Source organism: Vigna umbellata, chromosome 10 (genome assembly GCF_029865625.1).
Source record: "Vigna umbellata cultivar VRB3 chromosome 10, Vumbellata_1.0, whole genome shotgun sequence".
Classification (NCBI taxonomy): Eukaryota; Viridiplantae; Streptophyta; class Magnoliopsida; order Fabales; family Fabaceae; genus Vigna; species Vigna umbellata.
In genome coordinates, this window is record NC_142174.1 from 2,669,725 (window position 1) to 2,681,644 (window position 11,920).

The following is an 11,920-nucleotide window of genomic DNA, read 5'->3' on the forward strand; positions in this document are numbered from 1 at the left end:
CTATCTAGTTTGTTAACTATTAACTTAACAATATTGAAGTCGTCTTGTTAAGTAGTATTAATTTGATAATGTCAATAACAACATATTAGCGATTAAAAGGTGTAACCATTATTTATGCTCAAGGTAAGAATAAGTTTTTTCTTAAGTTGATGATAAAAATAAGCCCATCACAAACGGAGAATGAATCAAGGTTGGTGACGTTAAAGGAGAAGAAAATGACAAAGCTCGCTAAGAAAAATACTTGGTTATGAGAATTTAGTTATGACATACAAACATTAAAAATTCCACGTATAAACATTAAAAAAAAACTATGTATAAATTCATGTTAAAGAAAAGTTTAACACAAAAAATATATCTATTTAAAATTTGAAATAAAACTGAATTTTAAGATAGGTTAAGATCCAATTTCATAATATTAAAATGGCTTAATTGCTTACTTGGTCCCTACATTTAGAGGATTTTTTCAGTTTAGTACCCGCTTTTAGAAATGCCTCTATTACGTCCTCATGTTGTATAATTTGCACCAATCAAATCCCTTTCGTTGAATTGGCATAAACGGAGTTAACTCCGTTGTGACGTGGCTATGAAATTTGAATTTTTTTTCTCTCTCCTCTGCTCTTCCTGCAACGATCAGCTTGACATGACATGGGAGCCATTTGTGACTTCCTTCTTGACATTGGCCTCTACCCCCGATTTTACCATCACTGTTTACTTTCTCTTCTTGTTCTTCCTTCTTTACTTCATCCCCAAATTTCCTTTGTTCCCTCCTCTCGATGGTAACCCTAATTTTCTTATCCTCGAAGTCCCTCTCCTCGCTTATCTCCCTCTCTTTGCGCTTGTGAGATTGCGAGGAGTGTCGCGGCTCCACCGAATCTTCCCTCTCCTCATCGCGTTTCACCTTCGACCTACTCTTTCTTTCTTAAACCTTATTCCTATCCTTATCTCTGTCCTTGCTTCCTTCTCTTTCATAAGCCCTATCCCTATCTCTATCCCTAGATTTAGGGTCACACCTATGATGCTTGTCTGATCGATATGGCGATGGTCGTTAGAGTCGCGAGGGTAGTGGTCATCGGAGTCGCGATGGCGTTCGGAGTGACGATCTCTACTTCTCTTTTCGGATTTGTCTTTGTCGTCCATTTCAGGGTTTGGATTGGAAGATGATTCTTCTCTGCTATTGTAAATGGGACTCCCATAAATTCTTTAAAACCCTTCTTCCCAAATACTTCAAACATAACAACTTCTCCAGCTTCGTTCGCTAGCTCAACACCTATGTCAAATTTTCCACATTCTCACCTTTGCTTCTGTCTCTCCTTAATTTTCTCTCACCCTACCCTTCTATTGTACCTCTCTGGCCTCTTCTCTCTCAAAAATACTGCTCACACTATGATACATCAAAATTCTTTTTTTAATAATTTTATGAATTAGGATCAAATATTCAAATCTATAAAATAACCTTTGATTTATATCAACTGACACCATTTATTCTTCCTAATTAATCTATGGAACGAAAGATTTGTAATTTGTATAAATTGAATATTTGATTAATAAATTATGATTTCATAATTTTACTATAACCATATTGATAAATTTCTTCCACATTTAATAATAGTTTAACTTTTAGTATGATTGCATATACATGTTCTATGTGAAGTAATTCGATTCATCTGTTTTTATATATAATATCATTATTGCGATGTAAACGGAGGATTTATGGTGTAACGGATACAACCTTCAGGAAGCTTGATTCAGACCATTGGAAGTTTCCAAGGAGGGAATATGCATTTGCTAAAGAACATAAGGAGGATGGGTAAGTATAACAGACTGCATCAGGGAGCTTTCAATATGATGAAGCCAGGCGTGAAGGCTGAAGTGGAGAAACTGAAGAAGGACGAGAACATTTTGAAGTTGGAAATTTTGAAACTGAGGCAGCAACAGGAGCATTCGCATGTTTAGCTCACTATGCTCAGTAGAGAGTTCGATGTGCAGAGATTGGTAAATTTAAAACCCTTAAAACGAGACATTGATAGAAGAGAAAGAAGAAGCTGATCATTGTAGGAAGAGCAAAAGATAGAGAAAAAAAAGATGAGTTTTCAAAGCCACGTCCCCACGGAGATAACTCTGTTTATGCCAATTTAACGGAAGGGACGTGATCAGTGCAAATTATACAATATGAGAATGCAATAGAGGCATTTTTAAAAGTGATACTAAACTAAAAAAATCCTCTAAATGTAGGGATCAAGTAAGCAATTAAACCTATTAAAATTTAAAAACTTAAAAAATCCAATTTCGTAATATTAAAATTAAAAAAACTTAAATATATTTAACGCAAGTATTATGAGTATTGAAAAAAAAGAAAGGTAAGTAATTACTTCCTATCACATTATTATCTATATTTAGACGTTTCTAAACCTTTAAAATAACCACTTAGATAAAAAAAGATATAATTAATTATTAAGTATTTAAGTATCATTGCTATCTCTTTTATTCTTATAGTTATAACATATATACTATTAGTTGGATGAGATATATCAAACTTATCTTTCATACTAGATATTGTGAACTATACTCAAATATAATAATTTCTCCAAATTTCTCGAAAGTTGGCGGGTAGAATAGAGACACCACCAAAATAAGCTAGAAATAATTTATAAACTATTTTCATAATTTCGTTCCAAAACTTCAACGATAGAAATAAAGATCTAGAAAAAAAAAATCATAAAAACAGAACCGCATAGACTAAAATAATTTTTTCCAAGATTATAACAATTAAAAAAAATGAATTATAGTACTGGAATTTGGAATTAAGCCAGGTGTTATTTAATTAATATTTATTTACTGGTGATAACACTTACTCTCCCCAACCCAATGATTTAAAAATCCAAGCCCTATGATCGATTGCAGGCTCCCCATCTTGTATCTGACTTCTCACGTTCCATATTTGATAAATAAATATATATAAAATATAAAAAAGGAGGAATCTGAATGTAGGGTTATGGAGTTATGTTGTGTAAACGCAGTGGTATGGGTGAGCACTAGAGGCTGTGTAATGAATGGTAGAATTGGATCCAATGGCATAGATGGATAAAGGTGGGCGTATAAATGGAAATTAGGCGTACATATAGCAGGTTGAAAAAACTGATCAGGATGCCGTACCAGAAAAACATGAACGAGGAAGGCAAAGCCAAAATCAGAAAACCCAAACCCAGTTTAATTTCATCTATCACCACCAATTCCCAGACACTCTTCTCCGCCATGGCGCGAAAACCTCTTCTTAAGCAAACCCTAGCTACGCTCTTCCTCCTCTTCGTCCTCTATGCAATCTTCAACGCCTTCTTCCACCCCACCTATTCCTCCGCCTTCGACTCCCCCTTCTCCTTCAACTCCGCCTCCTCCGTCCTCCTCGCTGCCAGCGGCGCTAAATTCCCCACCGTAAAAGTCTTCCTCTACGATCTCCCCAGCAGGTTCACCCACGGTGTCATCCGCCATCACGCCCTCGCGCGTGGTGCACACTTCTCCCAACAACCCGATGACGTCTCCTCCCTCAAGTACCCTGGCCACCAGCATATGGCCGAGTGGTACCTCTTTGCCGATCTCTCCCGAGCCGATTCCGAACGATCAGGCTCGCCCGTGGTTCGCGTCATGGATCCCGAGGAAGCCGATTTCTTCTTCGTGCCGTTCTTCTCGTCGCTGAGTCTGATCGTGAACCCGCCTCGACCTCCTGGCTCCGGTGCAAGTTTGGAGAAACCGATCTACAGCGACGAGGAGAATCAGGAGGCGCTGGTGGAGTGGCTTGAGGAGCAGGAGTATTGGAAGAGGAGCAACGGGAGGGACCACGTGCTCGTGGCTTCGGATCCGAATGCGATGTACCGGGTTATCGACCGGATAAAAAATTGTGTGCTGCTTGTCTCAGATTTCGGGCGGTTGCGACCCGACCAGGGATCGCTGGTGAAGGATGTTGTTGTACCCTACTCGCACCGCATCAAAACGTACCCTGGTGATGTTGGTGTCTCCGATCGCAAGACCTTGTTATTTTTCATGGGCAATCGGTATCGCAAAGAGGTATTGTCTTCTGCTCTGATCGGGACTTTGGATTTCAATTTTAAGATAATGAATTGTTTATGTGTAATTTGATATTCTATAGCTCTACCCCAATTTTTGAATTCGCTGTTGTCCAAGACATTGGGGGAGATTGTCAAAAGCACATTTTTTAAAATCTTGGTTCTACCTGGAACGGGAATAATTAATTTAGCTTGTACATTTAGAATCGATGGTGGAATTAACGTGGTGCTGTAGGGCAAATGAATTTGATCTAGTTGGGAGAGTTCGCGCTATGAACTTTTGAAAACGTCTTTTAGTTATGAATATAGTTTTAAGCAGCAAATGACGGATGCAATTCGATTTTAGTATTTTATTGATGTATTATCGGAGAGCCTCTTCTCGGGTGATCTTCGATTTACTTTTGTTTTTGTCTCGGGCCCTTTTAGGTTCATAGGCATTAAATTTTACTCTATTCTGACTGTTTGCAGAACCAGACTCCCTTTCGTTATTTGTTATTGAGTGTCTTAATCAATGCCTCAAACAGGATTTTCTTCGAAAGAAAGACAGTACCATAGGGATACCAAGCAAAATATAAATTATCATCTTTAAATTGTATGTATTCTTTGCTTGGGATAATGTTGTACATTTTGGGTGGTATTGTATTCTGTGTAGTATCAATAGCACTAAGTATCTTCATTAGGTTTCCCCATTTTATTTCATTTAAATGTTCCAGCATGATGCAGTAACACTGTTGTTTTCCTTGTATATGCTTAAATAACCCGAACATCACTGCTGATTTGGATGGTTTACTTTTCCTGTATTGAATTCTTGTTGCTCAAATCTGTTTCACAGGGAGGGAAAATCCGTGATATACTCTTTCAAATTCTTGAAAATGAGAAGGATGTCATAATAAAGCATGGAGCACAATCCAGAGAGAGTCGGCGGGCAGCTTCACAAGGAATGCATACATCAAAGTTCTGTTTACATCCTGCTGGAGATACTCCATCAGCCTGCCGACTGTTTGATGCTATAGTTAGCTTGTGCATCCCAGTCATTGTCAGTGATAGTATTGAGTTGCCTTTTGAAGATACTTTAGACTACAGAAAATTTGCCGTGTATGTAGAAACTACTTCTGCTATAAAGCCAGGATATTTGGTGTCAAAATTGAGAGCTCTGTCCAAACAAAAAATCTTAGAATACCAAAAGGAACTAAAGGAGGTTAGTAGTGCAGCATAATTTATTTTTGCTATGGTATTTTTGGGTGCCATTACTACATTCTTTCTTTCACTTCACCTGTTGCATTTTTTAATCCCTTGTAAAGTATGACAGAATCAGTACATAGAAGGATATTTGGTGGACTTTGATTGATATTGCAAATTATGGCTATTTCCTTATGTAAGGATACACAGAATTCTGTCAAAATCTGATGTTTTTATTTGTCTGCTTTATTTTCTGTTTTGACACTCTGTTAGTTTGTTAGCAGTATTATCTTTTCATTTCTGGTTTTTAGTATTTACAAATATTCTGTTATATAAGACCATGTATTCATGGTTACAAGGTTAAGGTGAATAGTATTTTTCATTCTTCAGTCACCTTTGTTTCTTTGAGTAGTAGAGTAGGTTTTCTAACATGGTATCAAGAGCGAGAGTTGTCTCTTTTATGGGTACTTGTCTTGCTTCCATTGTCTTGCTTCCATGGCGCCTTCACTCCTGTTCTTGTTTCCTATTCCATTTTGGAAAAACTCATTGATACTAATTTCTTCCTCTAGCAACAACAAGTGGAGCCTGTGATCAAAGCCCACAGCCTACATTGCTTTCTGGTTAACCCTCAGATTCTGTCCCAATTTCTTTCTATTTCGGGTGGTGATTTAGGGATTGAAAATCCTGAATATACACCACCTGGGAGACCTAGGATCAACTTCTCCTTTCGCGGTTTCAATCCTCCTTTCGAGGTTTCAATCCTCCTTTCGAGGTTTCAATCCTCCTTTCTTAGCTTGAATCATTGGTTAACACTCATTTCAAGTTTGGGAGAAGATACGTGCTCATTTCACTTCTCAAACCAAAGCTCGAGCACTCAGCTATGCATGGATACCATGAAGAAAGGTGAATGGTCAATCAATGAGTTCCTTTTACGCATCAAAGCATCGGTAGATTTTCTTCATTTGATTGGAGATTCTGTATCTGAATGCGAACAACTCAATGTTATCTTTGAAGAACTTCCGATTGAATGAGTCCTTCCTTTCTCTCATCAATAGTAAATTTAAACTTGTTCTCACTGGGCGAAGTTGAATCTCTCCTTGTTGCTCAAGAAGCATAGATTGCAAAGCATGATACTAACAATATTTCTCTGAATCTCACTCAAGCAAATTCTGAAACAGCTTTTGCTCCAAATGTTCAGCTTACTTAGATGGCTTCCGATTCTTCTTTGACTTTTCATCCCCCTTCCCATAGTGGTGGTTATTTTCAATGGGACCAAGGAAATTATGGACATCAAGGTGTGTTAGTCGTGGAAGTATTCAATGTCAAGTTTGCAACAAATATGGTCACACCACCACATCCCTTTGTTATCATCGCTTTAACCCCAACTATGCTGTTCAGCCCTACAATAATCCTTCTGCTCAAATCCAGTGCTGTAATATCCTTCATATCAGCCATCATTTCCTGGTATACCACCTCCAGGAGCATTTGCTCATTTTCCAGGCTATCAGCTTCCAGGGCCATCCACTATGTCATGTCCTCTCTTGCCTTCACCACCTGTTTTGCCTCCCTCTCAGGCCCATTACAGTACCACTGTACCAGCTTCACAACCCCATGCTTATATTGCTCAGTCCACACTGGTCTATCAGCATGCTCAACAATCTCAGAATTCATTTATTGACTCTGGTGCATCTCATCACATAACCACTGATTCTGTCAATCTTGAGAATCCAACACCTGCTCCAAGAGATGCTTGTGTCTTCCTTGGGAACTGACAAGGTTTTCCTATTCAGTATTTTGGCTCTGCAACTCTTTCTTCTCATAATCCTCTTGTTCCTTTGCACCTATTACCAACCTCTTGCATGTTCCCTCTGTTAATAAAACTCTTGTTAGTGTCAGTCGATTTGCTAGAGATAATAATGTGTATTTTGAATTTCATTCCACTGTTTGTTTTGTCAAGTCTCAAGTTGATAACTCTTTCCTGTTGTGTAATCTTGGTCTTGATGGTCTCTACCAGTTTCCTCATCTTCTGCTGCATGCCTCGAACGTGTCTCCACCAGTTTCCATTGTTTCTGTTGTTCACAAATCCCCCGTTCTTTCCACTGTACCAACACACAATTTCACTAGGTTTTCCCTGTCATAATAGACTAGGTCATCCTTCAGTTGCTGTTTTCCATAATGTTCTCTAACGCTGTAATATATCTCCACCAAATAAAACTACTGCAGATTTCTGTGTAGCATGTTGTACGGGAAAGTCTCACCAATTACCTTCTCACACTTCCTTAAGCTCTTATACTGCACCTTTACAACTAGTCTTTTGTGATCTTTGGGGTCCTTCGCATGTAAAATCTTCTATGGGTTATATTATGTTTCATTCATTGATGCCCATAGTAGATATACTTGGATTTATTTTTTAAAACAAAAATCTGACACCTTAAATGCTTTTAAACAATTTAAATCCTTTGCTGAACTTCAACTCAATCATAAGATTAAGCAAATTCAAACATATTGGGGTGGTGAATTTAGACCTTTCACTCAATATCTTAACTCATTGGGCACTCATCACTGTTTAATTTGTCCTCATACTCATCATAAAAAATGGTATTGTTGAATGTAAACATAGGCATATTGTTGAAATGAGTCTTACTCTTCTTTCTCAAGCATCTTTGCCTACAACTTTTTGGGACCATGGCTGTCACACTGCAACTTATATTTTTAACAGGCTTCCTCATTTCATCCCTTGTTGTACTCTCTTTAATAAAGATATCAATTACCATTTTTTCAAAATTTTTGGTTGTGCTTGTTATCCTCACACTTTACATTATAACACCAATAAACTACAGTTTAGGTCCACTGCCTGCACCTTTTTGGGGTATTCCCGTGTCACAAAGGGTACAACAAGTGTCTTGATTCCAATGGCAAAATCTTTATTTCTAAGGATGTTATCTTTGATTAACACTTTTTCCTTTGCCACTCAAACTCAGACTCCTTTACTGTCCTCTTCATCTTCCCACATTTTACCTCTTGGGATCATTCCTACTGTTGTTGACTGTCCCACTCAGCATGCAAATCCAGATTCTCCAGTTGTTGAATCATCCTCTGTCTCACATTCTTTACAGCCAGCACTTCCTTTATTCCCTCTGTTCAGTCTCCTACTGGGTCTTCTTCACAACCTGCATCGAGTTCAGTTCTTCCTCTATTAGACCCACCCATCCCATGCAAACCCGTTCAAAATTTGGTAGTGTCAAGCCTAGTCATTCTCCTACCTTACTTTTTACTGTTGCAGTCAAGCAAGCTTTCTCCTCTCCTCTTTGGAGACAAGCAATGCAATCTGAATATGATGCCTTAATAGCTAATGATATGTGGCATCTCACTTTTCTCCTCCTGGCCGGACTGCTATTGGCTGTAGATGAGTCTTTCTAATTAAAAGAGAACTCGAATGGTACTGTAAATAAGTACATAGCCCATTTAGTGGCCAAAACTTTTAATCAAAAGTTTGGGTGTGTGAAGAAGTGGACTTTAAGCCTAACTCAACCCTACAAAACCGGCTTATAAGGTGAGGTATAGACATCATCTCGAGCGTGAGACTAAACATTAATGAGTGGTTCGATAGCGGGTGAAACAATATGCCCAACAAACAACAAATATTGCTAGGATAGGCTCTAACCATAGCTCTGATATGATGTGAAAAAGTAGACTGACTGTAAGCCTAACTCATCCCTATAAAACCGGCTTATAAGGTGAGATTTACACCCACTTATATATTATAAATTGGCTCTAGTCGATGTGGGACTTCCAACAGGGTGTGACTATTTTGAAACTTTTTTACCCTGTTATAAAGCTTGTTACAGTCCACATCGTTCTTACTTTGGCTCTTACAAACCATTGGTCTATTCAATAGATTGATGTAAATAATGCCTTCCTCAATGCCATTCTTCATGAAGATGTTTACAAGACTCAACCTCCTGGTTTCTAGTCCACTGATTCCTCTCTTGTTTGCAAGCTTCAGCATTCTATGTATGGTCTCAAACAGCCCCTCCGATCTTGGTATGACAGGCTCACCTCTGCTTTGGTCAGTTTTGGGTTTGTGCAGAGTAAATGTGATCCTTCTCTATTAGTCCTTACCACTGCAGTAGACTGCCTTTATGTTCATATTTATGTTGTTGACATAATTCTCATGGGTTCCTCCACCACTCTGCTGAAATATTTAATTTCAAAATTACATGCTGTCTTTACTCTCAAACAACTTGGTGAGCTTGACTATTTTTTGGGTATTGAAGAAAAGCATCTCCCTGAAGTTCTTTGCTTCTCTCCCAAACTGAATTCATTCGTGATTTGCCTGAAAAGGCTGGCATGGCTGATGCTAATGGTACTTCTACTCCTGTTCAAGGTGGCTTAAAACTCAGTAGCAGTTTGGATTTGATTATTTTGATGATCCGATACTCTATAGGTCTAGTGTTGTTGGTGCATTGCAGTATATTACTATCACCAAACCTGAGATTGACTACTGACAGAACACTGGAAGGAAGTCAAAGATATACTACGCTATCTCAAGGGCACCATTTGTTATGGTCTGAAACCTTCAACCTGCTTCTAATTCTGCCCAGTACACCCTCACTGCACACTGTGATGCAGATTGGGCATCAGAGGTTGATGACAGAAGATCAACCTCTGGTGCTTGTATATTCTTTGGAAATAATCTGGTCTCCTAGTGGTCTAAGAGACAAACACCGGTTGCCTGTTCAACTGCTGAAGCGGAATATAGAAGCCTTGCAATTACTGCTTCTGAAATTTTGTTTCTGCAGTCTCTTCTAAAGGAGTTAAATATTCCCTGTCCTACAGCTATCATTTACTGCCACAACCAAAGCACTGTTGCCCTCCGTCATAACCCTGTGTTACACACTAGAACGAAGCACATGGAGCTGAATATCTTTATTCGGGAAAAAGTGCTGGATTCCTCCTTAGTTGTTACTCATATTCCTGCCCAGGATCAACTTGCTGATATATTGACAAAATCCCTTTCTCAAGCTCATTTCTCTTTTCTGCGTTCCAAACTAAGTTATTGATTATTTTCAATAACTTTGGGTTTGAGGGACTGTTAGGATGCACATAATTCTGTCAGAATCTGATGTTTTTATTTGTCTGCTTTATTTTCTGTTTTGACATTCTGTTAGTTTATTAGCAGTATTATCTTTTCATTTCTGAGTTTTAGTATTTACAAATATCTGTTATATAAGACCATGTATTCAGGGTTACAAGGTTAAGGTGAATAATGTTTTTCATTCTTCAGTGACCTCTGTTTTTCTGAGTAGTAGAGTAGGTTTTCTAACACCTTATCTTATCCTGATTCTATCTCCTTTATTATTTTTGTGTATTCATATACAGTGATGTTGTATTGATCGGAAGACAAGTTCCCTCATTATGGTTATTTAACTCAGGAGTTAATTAGTAATTATTCATCAGTAAGAGGGTGCTAATTTCTCATTGTTTTCATGTTATGGTACTTATACCTTTGATGTGCAAAGTTTGATTAAGAGCATTAATTCTAGATTGATTATATTTTGAAGATTTCCCCTTGTTACACAAGGCTTTAATTTAGTTTAAACTTGTTTCAGGTTAAGCGATACTTCGAATATGAAGAACCCAACGGGACAGTTAATGAGATCTGGCGCCAAGTTACAAAAAAACTTCCCTTGATTAAATTGATGATTAACCGTGAGAAAAGGCTTTTTGGAAGGGAGTCGGTGTGCTCTTGCGTATGCACAAACCAGACTGCGGTTAGAACCCTATAGCACTTGTCCTTCTATCATGTTTGGCATTCCGTGAAATCAGTGGTCAGTTTTGTCAGGACGTTCCGAGGTGATGAGGACACATTTGAATGAGCGATAATGATGGTTGTAAATATGGTTTCTCTCATTTCGCATATGGGTGACTTGACGAAACTTGATAATCTCAGTCTACTCAACAACTTGTCCACCAGGGAATGCTTATGAGATATACAACAGAAAGTTATATCTGCAATTATCATTATCCATTACATTAAAAGTCCTTTCATGTAGTGTGGGGTTTGACTCAAGTACGATATGTCGAGTCTTCTGTGCATAGATTGTCACCTGATATGTACTGCGAGTATACCCAACAAGTTCTGTTGTAGATTCCAGTATGCCCCTTTTAAGTTTAAGCGTTCAGATTTAGAGTAGGAAGGAAAATTAACATTATAGCGTGATTGAACTGTACAGGATGAGAATAAAGGCATTATTATTCTTTTGCATCATAATATAGTCTCTTTCTTGGTTTGATTATGTACCAGTAGCACTAGTGCTGTTGCATCGTTTACTGACGTGGGGACTCGTAGAGGTTTATTATGTAATTAGGGGGGAATTTATGACAATGGTGCAATTTTAAATGGACTTTACCGAAATGGATCAGATTTAAACGAAATATTTATACATGTAAGTCTTGTTTGAAAAATGGCTTCATATTTCAATGTAAGATTTTGAATTTTGGTTTGACAAGCACTTCAAATTGAAGAATTTGTGTTTCAATGCCTGACTTTGGATCCGACTTTTCTGTTTTTAATGTGAACGAGAATATTTATTGAAGTCCTTCAACTTTATGTAGACAGTATCCCACCATGACTTTGGCTTCCAATAACAATCTCATTGTTAATTTCCTCACTTTTGTCA

The 11,920-nt window shown here is 38.0% G+C and overlaps 1 protein-coding gene across 1 annotated transcript; it reads left to right on the forward strand.

Moving 5' to 3' along the window:
* The first annotated feature begins 2,940 nt into the window (after window positions 1–2,940).
* LOC148191629 (putative arabinosyltransferase ARAD1) lies at window positions 2,941–11,536 on the forward strand. The gene is made up of 3 exons (XM_088100519.1): window positions 2,941–4,059; window positions 4,891–5,256; window positions 10,850–11,536. Exons 1-3 carry the CDS (start codon window positions 3,100–3,102, stop codon window positions 11,024–11,026), a joined length of 1,503 nt encoding a protein of 500 aa, XP_087956645.1. The 5' UTR covers window positions 2,941–3,099; the 3' UTR covers window positions 11,027–11,536.
* Window positions 11,537–11,920: the final 384 nt, after the last annotated feature.

What these genes read in the sequence shown, in the direction of transcription:
- LOC148191629 (XM_088100519.1), top strand. Translation starts at nt 3,100, where the DNA reads ATGGAAATTAGGCGTACATATAGCAGGTTGAAAAAACTGATCAGGATG. An exon ending in GCAATCGGTATCGCAAAGAG is followed by an intron (nt 4,060 to 4,890) that starts GTATTGTCTTCT and finishes TCTGTTTCACAG; the next exon opens with GGAGGGAAAATCCGTGATAT. An exon ending in ACCAAAAGGAACTAAAGGAG is followed by an intron (nt 5,257 to 10,849) that starts GTTAGTAGTGCA and finishes AACTTGTTTCAG; the next exon opens with GTTAAGCGATACTTCGAATA.